Source organism: Arvicola amphibius, chromosome 6, assembly GCF_903992535.2.
Source record: "Arvicola amphibius chromosome 6, mArvAmp1.2, whole genome shotgun sequence".
Taxonomy (NCBI): domain Eukaryota; kingdom Metazoa; phylum Chordata; class Mammalia; order Rodentia; family Cricetidae; genus Arvicola; species Arvicola amphibius.
The window spans coordinates 130,824,800-130,846,300 of NC_052052.2; the positions used below are offsets into that span (position 1 = coordinate 130,824,800).

General features: G+C 46.6%; 1 protein-coding gene across 1 annotated transcript; it reads left to right on the forward strand.

Moving 5' to 3' along the window:
• Positions 1-18,693: 18,693 nt before the first annotated feature.
• Foxq1 (forkhead box Q1) lies at positions 18,694-20,373 on the forward strand. Its single transcript, XM_038335358.1, has one exon. The coding sequence runs from the start codon at positions 19,171-19,173 to the stop codon at positions 20,371-20,373; it is 1,203 nt and encodes a 400-aa protein (XP_038191286.1). The 5' UTR covers positions 18,694-19,170.
• Positions 20,374-21,501: the final 1,128 nt, after the last annotated feature.

Consider the following 21,501-nt stretch of genomic DNA (forward strand, 5'->3'; position numbering starts at 1 on the left):
TCCTACATGATCCAGTCACACAGCTCTTGGGTTACACTAAAAAGAATCAAAGTCAGATTACCATGGAGAAGCCTGCACACCCATGTTCACCATGGTATCATTCATGGTAACCAAGCTATGGACTCGGCCTGATTCCTATCGAAGGATAGGTGGATAAAGAATAGGTGCATATAACACAATTAAATAAAGTCTCAGCCACAGCTAAGGTTGAATATGTGTTGCTTACATGAAAATGGGTAGAACTGGAGGTCACTGTGTTAAGTGAAATAAGCCCCACAAAGACTTGTATCCTGTTTTCTTTAAGATGAGGAATCCAGTTGGGAAAATACATGAAAACGCAATGGGTGTGCCAGGAAAGACAGAAAGAAGAGTGAGGGGTAAGAAAGAGTCACAGTAGTGAATACAATAAAAATACATTGTATTCATATATGGAAATGCTAAAACAACTCATTTTGTACAACTATTATGCAATGATAAAAGGAAAGAATTCTGGATAATTTTTAAAAATGAAGTTAACACCCACCAACTCATTATGGAATCTGAACTTCAGAGGCCCTGAGCTTCCAACCCTCTTCCCTAAAGGCTTCAACAAGAAGGCTGCCCATGCAGGGTATCCACCTCCCTAGAGATCAGGCTGCAGCTCAGCTCACTTGTAAACATTTCTCAATGCAAATCAGCCTGAGGACTGCACCCACCTAAGAAAGAAAAATCACCTGTTGCTTAGGAACAAGCATCAAGATGCTCCCAATAAGCCCACTCTCGTGAAGGATTAGAATAAAACTCTAAGAAGAGCCGGCTTGATAAAGCATACTCAGCCTGCCACATTCAAGGGCATGAGACATGCAGGGCTGTGCCTCTGTAATAAACGTACCAGGATAGCCAGCCTGTAGCCATCAAGTTGCTTTCAATGAAGTGTCCCAAGCCTTCTGGCATTTGGGCTGGAATTACTGATTTTTCTGAATATGATCTTTGGATTATCCAGTCTAGTCCTTATACTTAACATTTCATAAAACTAATGACCAAGTAAGCTCAGAGACTTTCTCAAAGGCAAATATTTGGTCAGTAGCAAAAATTGTTCATAAGTAAGGGGACAAGACTCAACTAATACCCTCATATATATTCCCAACACTCATATCTACTTTTATCTAATCATCCCGCATAAACATGCACATACACAAAAAGGTACATGTATGCATATGTGTGTGTTTGTATACATATGCATGTGAACATATGTGTCCATGCACATATGTACCAACCTTTGTTGACTGAGGTTTCTCTCCCATCAGATCCCACAACCATTTAGTCCCCAATAAGCACACAGAGGTCTACATTAATTATAAACTGATTGTCCTCTTATCTCAGGCTCTTCTTATTAACTAATTCTTACATCTTAAAATTAGTCCATTATTCTCATATGTGCTAGCCATGTGGCTTGGTACCTTTTTTGGCAAGGCAGTCACATCTTGCTTGTTCTGTGTCTGGCTTCCTTTGCATTTGGGTGATGACTGCAGACTGAAACTTTCCTCTTCCCATAATTCTCATTGCCATGCCTCTACTTCCTACCTGATTACTTTCGCCCCACCTATACTCCCTGATGCAGGACAATTCTGTATTCTGACAATAATGTTTTAAATAAATGCTGATTGGTCAGTAGCAAGGCAGGAAGTGTAGGTGGGACAAATAGACAGGAAGTAGAGGTGGGACAATGAGAACAGGAGTATTCTGGGAAGAAGGACATTCTCTGCACAGTCCTGTCCAGACACCAAAGAAGCAGAATGTGACCTGCCCTGCTGAAAAAGGTACTGAGCCATGTGGCTAACATAGATAAGAATAATGTGTTAATATAAGTTATAAGAGTTAATAAGAAGCCTGAGCTAATGGGCCAATCAGTTTATAACTTTGTAGACCTCTGTGTAATTTTCTTTGGGATTTACCTGCTGTGGGAACTGGGTAGGACAAAAAACCCAACAAGCAGGCCCTCATGTTACAACTTCCTGCCTTGCTACTAGCCAATCAGCATTTTATTAAAAAAAAAAAAAGTGACAGGATAAAAGACCACTGTCCCACAGCAAACCTATCCAGGTATACCTACTGTGGTGGCTCAAATGGAAATGGCCCCATAAGCTCAAAGGGAGCAGCAATATTAAAAGTGAGTCACTGGGGTGAGCTCCGTTGTTTTAAATACTTAAGCCAGGCCCAATGTCCCTCTATTTTCCTGCTACCTGAAGATCCAGATGTACAACTCTCAGCTTCTTCTCTACCACCATGTCTGCCTGCGTGGTACCATGCTTCCCACCATATAATAATGGACTGAACCTCTGAACCGTAAGTCAGCCCCAATTAAATTTTTTCCTGTACAAAAGTTGCAGTGGTCACGGTGTCTCTTCACAGCAATAAAAACCCTAACTAAGACATCTATTCACATATAAAAAAATACATATCTGTATACACTTAACCCCAGTGCCTCAGACTACACACTGCATGCTTTATCAAGCTCTTTAGACATCTAGGTAAGAATCCAGCTCCAGGAACATGGAGCTTATGAAGCTTATGAAGAGATATATTGTGCACCAGGAGGGACCCCAGTCATTATGATGGTTGATTTAAATTCTGAACACAATTGGATTAAGGAATATCTGGGAGACACATAAAGCATATCACTCCAGGAGAGCATTTCTATAGACCACTGTACTATGAAGGCTGTGACCTAATGAATGGTTTAATACCTTGATGAATTCTTAACATGATAACATTATTAGCAGATATATAAAAGATAAAAGTTGGGACCTAATGAGAAGTATGTTACTAGGGGTGTATCTAAATCTTGCTCGGACCCATTTCCTGGGAGTTTCTCTGTTTACTACCCAAAGTGACGTGACACAGTCCCTTAGACAGTGTTTGAAACTAAAGGGCCCAATGACTCTGTGTTCAACCCCCTGAAACCATGAGCCAAAACAAACCCTCATTCAAACCTCAGGCATTTGCATCACAACCACACAATAGTTAACTGATATAGGAACCTTTCTTTTTATGCTTGACACCTACTGATACAGTGACACCTACAGAGCTGTCAAATGACAGAGTAGGTAACATCCCAGGGACCCACACAGTGGCAGTGCCTCAGAGATTGCCCTGGGGGTGGGGAATAGGAGTGACATATGATATTTATTAGGAGCAGGGATCCTCCATTCCTTCAGCTCTGGTATCCATGCCTATCTCGCCATTCAGGAATGAATGAAATAATTTATAGTGATTGCCGGATGTGCCAGCAAATAATACGTGCTAAACTAGAAGAATGGTAACCAGCCAGGGCTGAATTTGCATGTGGTGGAGTCATGTACTATCCCACTTCTTCCTTTCCCAAAATCCAGGTCCCCAGTTTCCTTCTAGAGAGTGAGATTTGTCATCCTGCAGCACCAGTACACTGGGTGTGGTAGGCAGTCAGTACCCAGGCCACTTCCAGGAAAGGGAAACTCCAAAACTTTCCCAAAATGCACCTTGCCTGCAAACCTTTGCCAAAGAGCTACGAAGGGATCTGGGTGTTTCTTTCCTGGTTCACACCAGCACTCTGTCCTGCAACACCTTCCGCATGTTGCTGAGATGTTTCCTAAACATTCTCACTTTATCCAGGGTGGCTCTTCCCAACTGCGTCACAATGTCCTACAGGGCAATAATCAACCCTTGTCAGCTGCTGAGAGAACACACTTACCCAGTAGAGGCTCGGGTGCTTTGGGGTGAGGCCCTGGGCATCGTTTCAGAGAATCTGCAAAGTCATTGTTCCCCCAGAAGCTCAGTACAGTGTGGTTAACAGTCTGGACCAAACTACAGAACATCACAGTTTCTACTTCTTCTCATTTCCTCTGTCCAGGTCAAGAGCACAGGCATCCTCCACCGGAAGCAGCAAGGCAGACAGATGGCTTCAGAACAGCCTGGTCCAGGAGAGACTGGAAACTTCTGGGGGTCCGGCATGCCTGACATGTGCCTAGTGCAAAAGTTCAGGTACTGTCAGCCCTCAAGTCTAGGGATATTCAAAAGCAGGTGGTAAGACACTAAATAAATAGCCATGTTCAAGGAGCATTAACTCTGGAGAAACAATCCCTGTTAATCACTCTCTTGTTCTACACAGTGGTCTCAACCTTCCTAATGCTGTGTCCCTTTAGTATGGTTCCTCGTGGTTAACACATGACCCCAAGCCATACAATTATTTCATGGCTACTTCATAACTGAAGTTTTACCACTATAAGAACTGTAATATAAGTATCTGATCTGCAGCTCCCAAAGGGGTCAGGACTCACAGGCTGAGAACCATTGCTCTAAAATCGTATGCTATGCAGCAATCTTCAGATTGTTTCAAAAAACGCTATCCTATTTAATGGAGTCCCTACTATGACTCTTCCTCCCACAGAGGGGCTGCAACCGTGGAGAGACATGGCAATTTGACAAGTGTATGCTGCTAGGAAGAGTTAGAAACCCATGTTCATCAGGAAGCGGTCCTACATGTGAATTTCCCGTCCCTGCTCACCAGCATAGCCAACTTGTGCTTTCTTCTCCTTGTTAGTATAAACCCAGGGCCAACACCTTCCTTGGCATTGTTCATGAGGACTGACTGTGTTGAATTATGTGAAGAGGTAAACATAGTCACCTCTTGGGACAGGGTGACATCTCTCACTCTGGACATTTTCAGTTGTTTCTGATACTTTATTCTGCCTGTGTCAGCTCATCCCTCAATGGGATTTTTAGACCCTGAAGGTGTCCTCAATCAGTGATCCACCCACACCCAACCAAAGATGTTTTGTTTTTGCAAAGTTACACCACCGTCCTTCTAGGTGGCAAGATGCTCTCTGTGACTACTCTATGCTTTCTAACCTAGCACTGACCAAAGAAAGGCATTCAGTCTCTACACCTTCCACCAACCAGGTCTAGCCATCATTTAAAAGATAAAGAGAAGCTGGGTGGTGGTGGTGGTGGTGCACGCCTTTAACTGCAGCAATCAGAAGGCGGCGGCAGGGGCAGGTGGATCTCTGTGTTCAAGGCCAGCCTAGTCTACTGAGTGAACCCCCAACACAGTCAGGACTACACAGAAAAACCTTGTCTCAACAAACAAACAAACAAACAACATAAACAGAACATCAGAAAGGACTCACAATTATTTGGAGGTGACCTTGGTTCCAAAGGAAAACTGTAGCCCCTTAAAACCACATTTGTGTATTTGAGCTTCTCCCATGCGTTTCTCCAGGGTATGAGCCACAGTCTCCACTGAAAATGCTACTTTAAAGAATCCCCTATAGGAGCTACCAGCAGCATTGTAACAGGACAGGGGCTGTCTTTTTTTATCTCTACTTGCCATCGATGCAAACTTGTCTGAAAAGATTAAGAAAATCCTCTCTTGAAACATACACATGCTGACCTTTGAACCCAGTCTCCCTGTGAGTAACTAATGTCTCTGGCGTGTACCACAAAGCTCCTTGGCTATGTCGGTGCCCTCCTCAGCAATCCTCCCGCCACCCTCTCCTGTGATCAGCCCTTGCAGTACATCAGGGCAGTAGCTCACCCAAGCATCTCAGCGCCTCCCAAAACCCCTGGGCTCTCACCCACGCCTCAGTGTTGAAGTCCAGGGACTTAACTCTCAAGAGTCCCCACACACAGCCAATGAGGGCTGAGTCTCAGAAACCTTCCTGCAGAAAAGCAGACAGTTCTCAAATAGATTTCTGAGGCCTGCTTAGGACATCCCTGGACTACAGGCCCTTGCTTTGGCCCATCCATCACCATCCCCCGCTCCAAGCATTTGTGCTGTGCCGGGGGAACCCAGTGTCACCCTGAAAGTCAGGAAATGGGTAGTGAGAGCTTGCCATCTTCCTGGGCACTATTTTAAAGGTGGTCATGGAGACCTAACTGGGATTGAGATGTCTGGGTTTCATTGACACTTTGTCGGTAGGTGTAAACAACTAGTCAGGAAGTTTGAAACGGGGCTAGTCCCTAAGCCCGGGACTCCTAAACTTCTCCTTCAATGGTGAAAATCAAGTTTGGCTTTACTTTCCTCAAAGAACTAAGACAGAGAAGCCCAGAATAAACAGGTTTCATCTGGCCACAAGCCAAAGTGTGGCCACATCAAGGCTTAGAAGTTGTCACCACACCCGAGTTTAGATGGCTGGAGTAGCATTGAAAACATAGTTTCCAGAAAGTTGAGACCAAAAATCTCACACTAAACAAATATTTTATCTCAGGAGAGAAGGTTGCTTCTGAGTAGACTTGCAGCATGTCGGCAGAGGGAAGAGTACTAATTCCACAGTGCTCCAAAAATAAACAGCATAAAGATTGAGCAACTAATACTACACTTTACCAAACATATTAAAGATCTTGGGAGCACTCCAGAAGGACAAGGGTTACCTACAGACTTGTATGAAGAACCAGCCTGACTGCCCATATAGCTCAGAGCTGCTTCTGGGAGGACACCTACGCACAGGCTTATCGGGCATACCACCAAAGATCACAGCAGGCAAGGCTGTTCCGTGGTTTCTGAGGCATCGCTGAGAAATGGAGTTGACAGTAAGACACAGGCAAGCCTGACCTGCATAGCTCTGGCGAAAGTTGCTAGAAAAACAACGCCCTTGGTTGTGCACAGGTGTCGTGAACAAGGACAAAGAGACCTTTCTCCCCACTGTGCCCAAGGCGTAGAGCGCAGGTGGGGAACTACCGGGGACTGGAGGCAGGAGGCTCTGACTAGAGGACTTTCCTCCAGTCGCCGAGTCTTCTGCTCTCCGGTTTCCAAGTCTTACACAATTCATCTGATCTAATGAGAGGAAAACCTTGCAGAATTACAAACAAAAGGGCGCAAAAGAAAGTGCTTTGTAAAAACCGCTCTGTGCTCACTCTCTGTGCACCGGGACAGACACTCGGGTTTGCTGTAAAGGCCCTATGTTCACAGCTAATATCAGTCTGACTCATACATGATGAGGAAAGGAAGCACAGTCACTCCTCAGAACTGCCATGGTCTCAGACCTGGCAACCCCTAGGGCCCAGATTTTACAACAAAACTGTTTATGATCACAAAAAAATGCTCCTTAGATAAATTGATAATGCTGGATCTCTACCAAGAAAAGCAAAGTGAACCTGGAGTCGCTCGCCTTAGGAGAAGTCCAGGACACTCGGAATGGAATTATAGCAAACACTCTAAGATTTCAAGGAAATTTGGGTCCTTTACAAGCAATGGCCTGCTATTTGCACACACCTTGTCCTGTATACTTTAAACCATCTCTAGAAGGCTTACAAGGTATAATATGTGGTAAGTGCTACATAGCTGGGTTGCTCCATTGTGTAGGAAAGAATACCTAAGGAAACATCCGCATGTGTTTATTCAAATATGATTATTTTTCTAGAATAACTTTAATCTGCTTTTATTTAAACCCATAGATAAGTACCTATGGATTTGTGGGCCTGATTACAAGTAAATTAGACTATGACTAGCTTCTATGTAATCATAAGCCCTACAGAAGCATCCTTATTTTGTGGTTGATAAAGAAGTCGTTCTTGTTTTCCTTCAGGGAGACCCAAGGTTGCCTTGTCTCCAGGCAGTACCACCAAACCCAGCTTTACTCTGAGTGTAACCTTGACAGTAACACGTGGATCGATATGATTCAGGCTGGTCTCTTTCCTGCTTTTCTTGAGCAAGCTTTTTTAAAAGTCACTTAAAATTTTTTTCGATTAGATTTATTTAGTGGGTGATACACACATGTCAAGATCAGAGGGCATCTTGTAGGAGCTGGTTCTCTCTCTCCACCATGTGACCCCTAGTGATCAAACTCAGGTTATCTGGCCTGGCTATAAGCTCTTTCACCCAACCATCCCACCATCTCTCTGATCTGGCATCCCACTATTTAATAGAAGCTACATTTTATTATTGCAATTGATATTTTGACAATTACATGGCTAGAAATAATAGTTCCATTTATATAGAATGGAATACAACCTGCTGAGTCGCATACTCAGTAGTAATTAGCAAATTCAATGAAGTTTCCATATTATTTGGAAAAAGATGGGCCTAATAAAAAGATCAAGAGTTGAGGCTAGCACAGGGGAGGAGCATAAGGCCAATTTGGCCTCCCACACAATTCTTTGTTTTGTGGTTCAAGTATCTCTCCTGCCTTTTTTACAGTCAAAAGACTGAATGAAAAGCCAATATATAGTCATAAATTTCTGAGCCAACTGAGAGTTAAAACATTATCTTCCAAATAGAACAGTTCCATTGACTGCTGTGGAGAAATATCCAGAGTATTTTGTCGAGAGAAGCACAGAGGGCTATAACTATAGTGAGTATTTGACCCTGTATACAGGAAGGAAATTTCAATAATGCTGTATTTCCTGAATATTTTAAATGGTCTGTGTCCAAAGATGAATTCAGCCATCTCCACATTTATATGTTGAGGTGGCCTAATCCCCCCTCCCCGTCCATGCCTGAGAATGAGACCACATTAGATAAGACTCATGAGAGAAGTGATTAAGCTTAAGTGAGGTCTTGTGGCCAAGTGTGATGACAATATACCCTTAACGCCAGCGCTCTGGAGGCAGAGGCATGCGGATCTCTATGAGTCTAAGGCCACCTTTGTCTGCACAGCCCGAACTATCTAGTGCTACACTGAAAGACCTTGTCTCCAAAACAGATGGGGGGGGGGTCTTTGGGGTGAGGGTGGACTCCGATCCAATGTGGCTGGTGCACTTATAACAGAAGATAAGGATTCAGATACGCACGGAGGATGACCCAGGAACAAGACACCACCTGCAAGGCAAGAAACAAGGCCTCGGGAAAACCCAGCCCTGCTCACGCTTGACCTTGGACTTCCGGATTTCAGAACTAAGAGAAAATAACAATGTGTCCTTTAAGCTACTAGTTCTGCGGTATTTTATGTGACAGTCCTTGAAAACTAAAATCTGTCATCTAATCGTTTCCCACAGACAGATGAAGGACGGCGTAGAGAAACAAGGATGAACACAAATTTTGTGAATATGCCTCCTCTCACAGTTTTGACTGTAAAACCAGGTCAGTAATACATAATTATGAAACAAGCTGGGGAGAATGAAAAAAAAAAAAAATAAAAGGTAAAGCAGCAGCAACTACTGTTAACTGAATATCAAGCTGGCAGCTTAAGCACTAGCGGCTAATTATCTCAAATAACTTCAGATTTGGCAATTTGACTATGTGGCCAACGGAATCTAAGCCCTAAGGGCCAAACACAGCGAGGAAGGAAAAGCCTTGGCACTCCAACTGCTTTTAGTTAGCACACTGTTACTGATTTAATTGGGATGATTTCCCAAAATAATAATAGATAAATTGAGATAAGTAAAAACACATTCTACGAGATTTTCAAAGAATTAAGTATTATATTTAGAATTGAGATTTTATACACAGGAGTGATGAAGTAAACAGGCAGTTTTGCCGGCGTGATAGGCAACATGGAAAAAAAAACATGAAATCAATAAAGATTTACTCCGCAAACCTTTAGTTAAATTAAAAAAAAAAAAAAAGACTGTCTTAGTCTCTGTTCCATGGCTTTGAAGAGACACCATGACCAAGGCAACTCTTATGACAGGAGGCATTTAGCAGGGGCTTGCTTCCAGTTTCAGAGGTTTTAGTATTCGTTATCATCACGGTGGGGAGCATGCAGACAGGCGGTGCTGGGGCAGTAGCTGATAGCTATATCCTCATCTCTAGGCAGGGAGAGAAAACTGAACTTAGCATGGGATTTTGAAACCCCAAAGCCCACCCCCAGTGACATGCTTCCTCCAAGAAGGCCACCCCATTCCACCAAGGCCACACCTCCTGATTTTTGTAACGCTTTCAAATAACTCTACTCCCTGGTGACTAAGAATTTGGAGACGTGAGCCTATGGGGACCATTCTTATTCCCGCCTCCAGAAATATCATGTATGTATTGTTTCTAAGGAGAAAACTTTCTTCCTAGTACTGCCCACTGTAAAGCCCTAGAAGCACCAGCTGTCCCAGGAGCAGTGAACATGGGTAGAGCCCATATTTAGCCTAAATACACTTTGACTGTTAGCAAAAGGGCTAGAGGCTGAGTATAGTTCCATCAGTAAAGTGTTTGCCCCACAAGCACGAGGACCTGAGTTCATTCTCCAGAATGACATAAAGGCAAACATAATTTCAACACTGGGGAGGCAGAAACAGATTGATCCCTGGGGCTTCACTTGCCAGCAACCCTATCCTAATGTGTGAGTTCTAAGCCAGATGAGGGCTCCTGCTTTAAAAAACAACATGCCAGGCGGTGGTGGCGCACGCCTTTAATCCCAGCACTCGGGAGATAGAGGCAGGTGGATCTTTGTGCGTTCAAGGCCAGCCTGGTCTACCAGAGCTAGTTCCAGGACAAGCTCCAAAGCTACATAGAAACCCTGTCTCAAAAAACAAATAAAAACAAAACAAAAAACAATAACAACAACAACAAAAAACTCACAAGGTTGATGGCAGCTAAAGAATCAAACCTAAGGTAGATCTCTGGCTTCCACAAGTGCATGCACACACAGATACATGTACATGCACACACATATCCGCACATACACACACACAATTCGGCATATACACATACACACCATATAAATACAATAAGTAAATGCAAACAGTCCTTAAATAAATAGAACATATCAGGTTTGGCATGGTAGTATCATGTCACTAGGAACCCACAAAGGTTGAAATGGATTTATACCAAATGTATTAAAGGCCTCCTAGCACATGATGATGCATATATAAATGTGGGTGTACATGCGTGCGAGAGCGCACATGTGCACACATGTGTATGTTGCACGTGCACTTGCCACAGAGAGTGGTGGAGGTCAGAAGACGGATTTGCAGTTCTTTCCCCCTGCTGTGTATTCTAGGGACGGATATCGGGTCGCCAGGCTTGTTCTTTCACCAGTGGGCCATCTCACTGGCCCCAAATTTTTATCTTTAATAAGGCTTATACTTTGAGTATCTTAGTTAGGGCTTCTATTGCTGCGGTGAAACCCCGTGACCATAAAGCAAGTTAGGGAGGAAAGGGTTTATTTGGCTTACACTTCCACAATGCTGTTCATCATTGAAAGGAAGTCAGGACAGGAACTCAAGCAGGGCAGGAACCTGGAGGCAGGAGCTGACGCAGAGGCCACAGAGGGGTGCTGTTTACTGACTTGCTTGCTCAGCCTGCTTTCTTTTAGAACTCAGGACCACCAGCCCTGGGTTAGCACCACCCACAATGGGCTGGGCCCTCCCCTCCCTATTGATTACTAATTGAGAAAATGCCCTACAGGAGCTCATAGAAGCCTTTCCTTAACTGAGGTTCATTCCTTTCTAATGACTCCAACTTGTGTCAAGTTGACACACAAAACCAGCCAGTACAACTAACCCCTTGTCAACTGGACATACAAATGCTTCACTATTAAGCTACAATCCTTCTTTTCTTATTCACTCCCAAGACCTCATATTAAAATCATAAATAATTTTAAAATTCCCAGTCTTTGAAAATTCAAACACATTAAAATTTCAGTCTCTTTAAAATATTTAAACTCTTTTAAAAGTTCAAATCTTTCATCTGTGGGCTCCTTTAAATATCAAAATTAAACACCTATTCAAGAGTGAAGAAACCAGGGCATAGTCACAATCTGAACCAAGTTAAACCCAACTCCAACAGTATAAATAACTCCATGTCCAGTTGTCTGGGATTCGCTCATGATCTTCTGGGTCCCTCCAAAGAGCCTGAGTCACTTCTCAGGCTCTGACCTCTGTAGCACACAGCTTGTCTTCTCGGATCCACTCAGCGGCGGAGTGGAGTGTGTTGCTGTTCTTGGTGGTCCTCCTACGGTACTGGCATCTCCAAAATACTGACGTCTTCTGCTGCAACTGGGCTGCACTTTGACCAACAGCCTTTCAGAGTCGTTCTTTCTGGTGCCTCAACTTCTTAGCATGACCCCATCAGTCCTAGGCCTTCAACCAAGGCTGAACCTTCACCAGTGGCCTCTCCTGGCCCCTCACAGTGCCAAGCCTCAGCTGCTCTCCATAACCCCTTCATGCCTTTAAAACCAGTACTCCTGGGTGAGCCTTACGTATCAGAGTCCTACTGGCAGCACAAGCTACAACTTGGGCTGCCTCTGGAACGCAGCTTCTCTGTGCTCTCAGGAAACGCTTTCCAGGTTTCACCTCGGTGCTGCTGGCCTCCTCTTAATCACCTTTAATTTCTTAGCTCCAAGCCGGGCGGTGGTGGCGCACGCCTTTAATCCCAGCACTCGGGAGGCAGAGGCAGGCGGATCTCTGAGTTCGAGGCCAGCCTGGTCTACAAGAGCTAGTTCCAGGACAGGCTCTAGAAACTACAGGGAAACCCTGTCTCGAAAAACCAAAAAAAAAAAAAAAAAAATTTCTTAGCTCCAGCTGACCAGCATCAGTTGTCCCTGCCACGTAAAGGTTTCCCTTCAGCAGTTCTGGTGTCTTGTTAACCCCAGCTGATTCTTCAGGCCCAACTAACCAGAACCACAGAATCTTAAATCAAAACAACAAATGGCCTGAGAGAGTCTTTAATATTCCCTCTCAAATTTCACAAACCAGGCCTCCGTCTTCTGCACTGCTCTCAACATTCTTATCTTCTAAGCTCCTAGGGAATGTCCCACCGAGGTCTCAACACTCACTGACTTTTCTAGCCAAAGTTCCAAAGTACTTCCAAAATCCTCCCAAAAGACACAGTCAGGTCTGTCACAGCAATGCCCCACTACGCTGGTACCAACTTGACTTAGGGTTTTTATTGTTATGAAGAGACACCATAACCACAAAGCAAGTTGGGGAGGAACGGGTTTATTGGACTTATGCTCCCACAACACTGTTGATCACTAAAGGAAATCAGGGTGGAACTCAAGCAGGGCAGGATCCTGGAGGCAGGAACTGATACAGAGGCCATGGAAGGGTACTGCTTACTGGCTTGCTTCCTCTGGCTTTATACCAGCAAGGATTACAAAGTAGAGCCCTGTCTCAAAAACAAAATAAACAAACAAAAACTTAGGTTATAGTTCAGTGTCAAAGTACACTTGCAGGCCCTGGATTCAGTCCCCATCACTGTGAGAAGAAAAACAAACAGAAAAAAAAAAAACAGGAAATGCAGTGCGGAAGACATAGTCAAACAAGGCGCTCACAGACTGACAAATGCTGATCTAGATGATGATTGCTTGGTATTTTATTAAGCTTTTCTTTTCCATCCTCCCTCTTTCAAATATGTTCCAAATTCTTTATAGCAAGTATATAAATGGATTCTTCATAGTTGTAAATGCATAGATGATAGATAGATAGATAGATAGATAGATAGATAGATAGATAGATAGTTAGATAGATAGATAGAGATAGATAGATGGATAGAAATAATTTTCTTCACAGCTCCACTACAACCTTTCTTTCTTTTTTTTTTTTTTTTTTTTTTTTTTATTTTTTTTTTTTTAAATGTTTATTTATTTATTATGTATACAATACTCTATCTTGTGTGTATGTCTGCAGGCCAGAAGAGGGAACCAGACCCCATTACAGATGGTTGTGAGCCACCATGTGGTTACTGGGAATCGAACTCAGGACCTTTGGAAGAGCAGGCAATGCTCTTAACCTCTGAGCCATTTCTCCAGCCCCCTTTCTTTCTTTTTTAACTTTCTTTTTTATTTATTCTTTGTGTCTTTCACATCACGCATCTCATCCCATTCATTTCCCCACCCCTTTGTATTTGCCCTCTGCCCTTGTAATCCCCACCCTAAATAAAATAAAATGTAAAAGAAAAATATAGAAAAATCAATCTCCTCGTGGAAGCTGTAGTGTGACACAGTGGATCACACAGTAAATCCTTTTATCTATGTAACTTTACTTGCAAGTGTTCATTGCAGAGCCATTGGTCTGGTTCGAGGACTCTAGCTAGTGTCTGCTACACTATCAGTGCTGGGCCCCCACTGGGACTCCTCTTGGTTATGCTGCTGTTGCCCTGTGTCGTGGAGATCTTGCAGCATTAGGTCTGCAGGCCTGGTCCCTTCATGTGCTCCAGCAGATCGCAGATGTGGTGGATGTTGGGGTGGGTCAACTCATAACCCTGGTTCTGGGCCTGGGGAGTTGCAGGGTTGGTAGGCCCACCAGCTCTCCCTTGTCCTGACCGTCAGGATGAGCTCTGCTGTGTTGTCCTGGCTAGTTCATCCCTTGCAGCTGAGAGCAAGGGGCAGGACCAGTTCTGCTTTCACATCCTCAGGGTGGGCTCTCCTGCACCTACCCTATCAGGGCCAGGTCTACTGTGCTGCCCAGGAGTGGGGTAGGTACCACTCTTGAATACTGCAGCTGCTGAGGGCCAGGGCCAACTCTCCCACTCTTAGGACCTCAGAGCCAGTTCTCCCACCTGCCTCAGGTGTTGATGACTGCAGGGAGAGGGGGGACCGTCTCTCCCATACCCATGCCATCACATGACAGATGAGCAACAGGGACAGCTCCCCCATTCTCACAGCTTCGGGGCTGGCTAGCCCACACCTCCACCAACAGGCCACCACAACCTTTCTTACATCATCTGCTGAATATACTCTGTCCCTCGGGACAACACAACTATCAGGTCCCACCAGGTTTCCAAGCAGGAGGCTTGTGACTTTCTCTTTCCGGAATAGAGGTTGGGGTGCTGGCTGTCGATTAGGAGTAAATGGCCGAAGGAAACGGCTCATTCAACCAGGGACTTTCTTTTCCCTTTCCTGGTTTACTTTACACCTGGCTACTTTTCTGGGTTAGACCCAGAAAATCCACCATCTGGGATTCCAAAAACAGTCTCTCCCTCCAAAATGATCTCCTTAAACTCGAAGACACAAAAAGCACCCAAAAGAGTAAAATCTGGTGACTGAGGATATTATTAGTATTAGTGCTAGTGTTTGTATTATTGCTCTGTGTGTCTGTGTATGTTCATGTGTGTGCTTGTACATAGCTGTGTGTGGGTATGAACGGGCCTATGCAAATGAGTGTGGAGGCTAAAGGCGACTTCTTGGGTATCTGCTTTTTTTGTGTGTTTATTCATTTTAAGACATGGTTTCTCACTGGCCTACAGCTAACCAAGTAGGCTGCCTGGTGAGTCCTAGGGATCTACCTGTCTCTGCCCTACCTGTCTTTGCCACCAGACCCGGCTTTATTTTCACGTTGGTTTGGGGAACTGAACTCAGGTCCTTAGACTTGCATCTTACTGCCTGAGCCATCCTCACAGTCTATAACATCGGCATGCCAACACTCTTCTGAAAGGTGAGAATCACTTCATGAAGATGCAGGCCTCTTCCCATGATAAACATCAGGAAAGGTCTAATTTTTAACTTACTCTAGAAATAGCAACCTCAAAGTTAAGAGTTTTAAAGACTAGAGTTAACTTATGGCAAAGATACTCAAAAGATGTCTATTCTGCTTTTCAAATTAAAAGTTAAAAAAACATTAGACAGTAATGAAACTGGACTAAATCTGAGCAATGAAAATTCCTCAGATCTGGTCAGGATTGAAGGCTGGATCAATGCCCCCAGGATCAAAGCTGGGATCCTATTGTAATAAAGAAGCCCAGGGCTTTCTTTGTTTCCTGGAGAATACCTTCCCACACCATGCTACAGTAATTAGGACTTTGTCTCTAGGTTCCAGAATCAGGTCACTTTCTCAAACATCTCTAACTCTGTCTTGCCCTAGATAATCTATTTTTCATCTTTTCCCATTTTTTCTTTAGCTGTTTTCTCTCATCTCCACTTGCATTCTGCAAAACCCACCACCTAGAAACTGGGCTCAGTTAGCCCAGTAATTCCAGTTCAATGGCTCCCCAAGAAGTTCCCTGATAGTTGTAGTCCCTGGACATGAAGCACAAACTGGAGTTGGCCTCTGGTCCACCCTAGGCAGAGACCAGGATTCTTGGATTCAAGCATACCTCCAGCCGGAGGACCAAAAGGAGGCTGCTCAACCAAGACAAGACAAACAAATGGGCTTGGTACTATTTAAACGCCTTTGAAAAGAAGTAGGGGAAGGATATGTAAAGCCACCTGGGCCTTACCCATTATCGCCATGCCCACACTGGTTTCTGTACCAATGCTTTCAAAGTCCTCAGCATCTACAAGATAAACTATCCCTCCAAACTAGAAAGATGTGGCCAGAACAGAGAGCCAGCCAAGCACTGCCCTTCTTCAGTGTTTTCACGGAATCCAGGGGAACAAAAGGGGCAGGCTTTGTCTGTCTTTGCAGAGCCCCTTTTCGGCTAACCCAACTCCTGGTCCCCAAGCCTGGCCCTCTCTGAGCCCCAGAAACTACTTAACATTTCATCCTGGGACTCCTGGCAGTAGCCTTTTCTTTATACCTGAAGCTTCTCCCTTCTTAGTCAAATTATACTGCACATTTCCCTGGGGTCCCAGGTCTCCAACTGAAGGCTGTTTTAAGTTTACCTTCCCTTTAGATTCAATATGACTGCTGACAAACGTTAATAAGAAAAGAAACCCAGTCGTTTCCATAATTCTGGGCTACATGTGTTTCATGTCCAGGAAGTACAATCAGCAGGAAGCCTCTTGGGGACCCAATGAACCAGAAGAATTATGGGACTAAGTGAACCCAGTTTCTAGGTATTGAGTCTTGTAGAATGCAACTGGCCTAAAACAGAGGAGAAGAGAAAAAACTGTTGAATGGCTCTGTGATCTTTGTACTACAAGGCTCTTCACTATCCTGATACATAAAAGAAGATGTCAGTGTTTCCAATGGGAGTCTATACCAGTCTACTAAATAAATCATTGTTTTAGGGATTAAATTCTTTTCTTTCTAGATTAATGTTTAGGAACTGGGAGTGAGGTGGGCTACCCTACCTGGCAACCACCAGTGATCCCAGACTTGGAATCTCCTCATGGCCTTTCTGGGTCTCAACCCTCCTAGATATATCTCCTCCATGAAACAGGCATGAGTCCTCCTGTCCTGCCCTGCCTACCCCCAGAGTTCAAAAAAGGACAACCTTCATTAAGAACGTCTTTTATCCCTGGCCAAAGCAATGCCTTGCCTCCTTGTTGGGCTAATTCCTCTTCCTAACTCATTTCTCTGGCCAGGACCTGAGAACCATCCGTTCTCAGGCTAGAGCTAAGGCAAAACCCTAGAAAGTAGCTCCTTTGCGGGACTGGAGGGAGCCTTTCCCCTCCACCAACACACACAGTTTTAGCTGCACACCAGATAGTAAACAGTAATGCAATCCATAACATAAAATATCAGATTCCTCCCTGACTGTCATCCCCACGGCATTGTGAACGCCTTTACAGCTTCTTGACCGAAGATGAGAGAAGCTAGTGTATGTTTTCCACACAAATGGTGGGAAGTAATAAAAAACTTCAAAGATACGCCCCCACATCTTCGCAGCCTCGAAGCTATTTGCAACAAAAGCAGGAAGAAGGAGGAAGCTGGCAGTAGGCAAAGGGTCAGAAGTGCACTCTTCCCGGCCCAAGGCCCCCTTTTCTTGGAGTATTGACACCAAGTTGGCGCAGGTCCGGAGAGTCGTGGGGATAGAAAGGGCCTCCTTTCCTGTCTGACACCGGTGCCATAGAAGCCAAGTCAAATCCTAGAGGATAGTTGAAGACAAATGGAGGTAAACATTCTTTGCTCTTGGCTGCGGCCCCAAAGAACACACGCCCTCCTGTGCTTCTTGTTGATTGCCAACCCCAGGAGCTGTGAGGCTGTGGGCTCTGTAAAGAGACTCAAGTGCAGGCAGAGCCTGGCACCCTTCTCGGAACGCGGTCTTTCCCGCAGAAGAATGGGGCATTGCCTCTCTCCCCAGAGCCTCCAGCCAGGTATGACAAAATAAAAGTGAAAGTCGGAGGCTGGCTAAGGAACAAGAGGCATGATCAACCAAAAAAGGCTCATAATTTAAAGTCCAGGGTTTTTCATTGTTACAAGGGGGAAAGTTAGCCATAGAAAGAAAATCATAAGAGGCTCCAAGAAAAGGCCAATGCAAAGGCTGTTTAGTGAGGTTTCTGCAGTTAAACGATTCAGCCATCACCGGAGGGGTTTGCTTTCTTAAGAACACCCCTTTTGGGTTTTAGCGGCTCTTGCTACCAAAAAAAAAAAAAAAAGAAAGAAAAAAACAAAACAAAAAAAAAAAAAAAACGCACGCCGCATGCAGTTTAGGATGGCGGCCAGACCTATGCAAAGTCCCAATCCCTCGGCCCAGCCCTTTTAGGTGTCCTCCTGGGAGTACCAAAATGTGTCAGTTCTACGGGGTAGAGTAGCACTCTCAGTGAATCCCCAAGGAGCAGAAACCCCCGGGGTGGCCACTGGGGGCCAGGAGCTCCTACCTGCGCGGCGGGACAGGCGGGGCGGCCGCACAGGCGCACACCCTAGCCGCGCGCTCGCTCCCTATTGGTGAGACCAGGAGGGCGGGGCCGGCCAGACCCAAAACAAACAACCTGCGCCCGGAGAGACTCTGTGGCCGCGCCGCCGCGTGGCCTCGGCCTGGTGCGCGCCCGGGGTAGCGGCGGCCACCTTGTTCCCCCACCCCGTGACCGTGGGCGCCCAGGCCCCGCCCCCGCCGAGCCGCCGCAGGGTTATATTGGGCCGGACCGAAGGTGGAGGCGAGATTCTGCTGCGGCCGGCCAGCGCGGACATGCTGCCCGGGACGCCGGCGGTGGCACGGCGGCTGAGGACGCGGTGGCCTCGAAGATTGGGTTCCATGGGCTCTCGAGGTTAAAGAAGTCTTATCCTCAAGAGTAGCGGGTACGCCATCGGACGTCAGCTCGGTGCCTGGAGGACGCCTGCCTGAGATCTGGACGTCCAACGAAGAAATCTTTCTGGACGCCTGGACGGATAGCAGATGCTCCGGTTTCTTCCTCCCAGAACGGAATCCCGAGGTTGCTCTGACACCCGCTCCGCCTGGTGGCCCCTCATCCCTCGCTTTCTTTCCGCCTAAAATCTCTAAACCTCGGAGTAAGGACAGTACTGCACCAATTCTGCTTCTCCTACCCTCAATACATACAGCGCTCATAACCCTTCCAAAAAATAACATTCCAGCGGAAAAGGACTTTCCTACAGAAAAGTGCCTCTCTCAGAAAGAAGCAGGAGCGGTACCCCCAGCCCGTGAGATCGCCACCCCGCGCGCCACTCGCTTCCTACGACCTCGCAGGAAAGGGGTACAGCGCCGGACGAAGAAGCACCAGCGCCGGCATGAAATTGGAGGTGTTCGCCCCACGCGCCGCCCACGGGGACAAGACGAGCAGTGATCTGGAGGGGGCCGGCAGCAGCGACGCGCCATCTCCGCTGTCTGCGGCTGGCGACGACTCCTTAGGCTCTGACGGGGACTGCGCGGCCAACAGCCCAGCGGCGGACGGCGGTGCGGGGGATCTGGAGGGCGGTGGCGGCGAGAGGAGCTCGGGTGGCGGGCCCAGCTCCCAGGACGGTTCCGAGGTGGCCCACGACAGAGCGCAGGCCTCCGCGACAGGGCCGTGCTCGGGCAGCGTGGGCAGCGGCGAGGGCGCGCGCAGCAAGCCCTACACGCGGCGACCCAAGCCCCCGTACTCCTACATCGCCCTCATTGCCATGGCTATCCGCGACTCCGCGGGCGGACGCCTGACGCTGGCCGAGATCAACGAGTACCTCATGGGCAAGTTCCCCTTTTTCCGGGGCAGCTACACCGGCTGGCGCAACTCCGTGCGCCACAACCTCTCTCTCAACGACTGCTTCGTTAAGGTGCTGCGCGACCCCTCGCGGCCCTGGGGCAAGGACAACTACTGGATGCTCAACCCCAACAGCGAATACACCTTCGCTGACGGGGTCTTCCGCCGCCGCCGCAAGCGCCTCAGCCACCGAACGACAGTCCCCGCGTCGGGGCTGCGACCCGAGGAAGCCCCACCCGGACCCGCCGGGACCCCGCAGCCCACGCCTGCCGCCCGATCGTCCCCAATCGCGCGCTCGCCTGCTCGCCAGGAGGAGCGCTCCAGCCCGGCGAGCAAGTTCTCCAGCTCCTTCGCCATCGACAGCATCCTCAGCAAGCCGTTCCGTAGCCGCCGCGACGGCGACGCGGCTCTGGGGGTGCAGCTGCCCTGGGGAGCGGCTCCCTGCCCGCCACTGCGTGCCTACCCCGCGCTCCTTCCCGCGGCGCCGGGCGGCTCCCTGCTGCCGCTCTGTGCCTACGGCGCGGGCGAGCCCACGCAGCTGGCGTCGCGCGGAGCGGAGGTGCAGCCCGCAGCACCCCTGCTGCTGGCACCCCTGTCCCCCGCCGCCACCGCAACCAAGCCATTCCGAGGTCCGGAGACTGGCGGAGCGGCGCACCTGTACTGCCCCCTACGGCTGCCCGCGACCCTGCAGGCGGCTTCGGCCTGCGGTCCGGGCCCGCACCTGTCCTATCCCGTGGAGACGCTGCTAGCTTGAAGTGAGCTCTGAGCTCAGCAGAGGGCCTGGGGTGGGATGGGGACTCCATTTGTTGAGGAGGTTGCTATGCAGGCTCCAAGGCTGTGCACCTTCCACTTTCCAGAGGGGTTGTTTGTTTTTTTGTTTGTAAATCTCCTTCAGACGTGCCTTAAAGTTAAGCATTTTGACCCAAGTGTTTTAACTTAGTCCGGAACAGTTTCCTTTGTCTTTTGTAAGGAGGATCGAAGCCGTTCTTTTCTATTTTTTGGCCAAGCCTGTCCTTTCCTGCATAAAAGCTTTCCTCTCCCTCCTACTCCTACTATTTTTGTTGCACTTTCCACTGATTTATCTTCCCCACCCTCAAAAAAGAAAAAAGTACATCAGGGAACCACTCCATAGGATAAATGATATGACTACTGTTTGGGTTTTTGGGGCCCCGTTGGGTGTGCGTATGCGGTGTTCACAGGCATGACTGAATGTGAGAGAGCTGTCAGTCTTCGGACATTTTCTTTGCTACCAACCAATGCTTCACTGTGCCAAAAAAAAGGGGGAAATGTTGTTGGGTTTTGTAATTAAATTATTTATATATTTTTGGAACCTGAATTGAAATGTTGCAGGCAACGGCTACAGCTTTATTAGTGGTTACCTAACTGTGGTCTTCTTGGGCCAAGCAATTTCTTTAAAGGAGAAGTTAACATTATGTTTGTGGGGTGCCAGGGTCACCACCACTTGAAATCAAGTGTGATTTTTATTTTAATATTATTTGTGTCTGTGTATATATTCATGTATAAATTTTATGAAACCCAGGCATACTGCTTGTTTTTTTTAATAAAATTTACAACTGATCTACAAAACACTTTGTGGTGATAGATTGGGGTAGAGATTTTTTTTTTTTAACCACAAGTCCCTCCCAAAAAAAATAGGTTCAGAGTTGAGTCTCAGAAAACCTCATACTGGGATCAAAATATTTGTGGTTTCATTTTCAGATATTGCTTTATGATATCCAGGGATAGACCTTCTATTAATAGGGTTCCCTAGATCAAAGACATGCAGGAGTTAGCACAAGACATAGATCTGCCTGTCTCGCTTCCCTAAGACACTTTAAGCAGGCCTGTTGAACTATGCAAAGAGCCTGTAGTCAGGTGAACA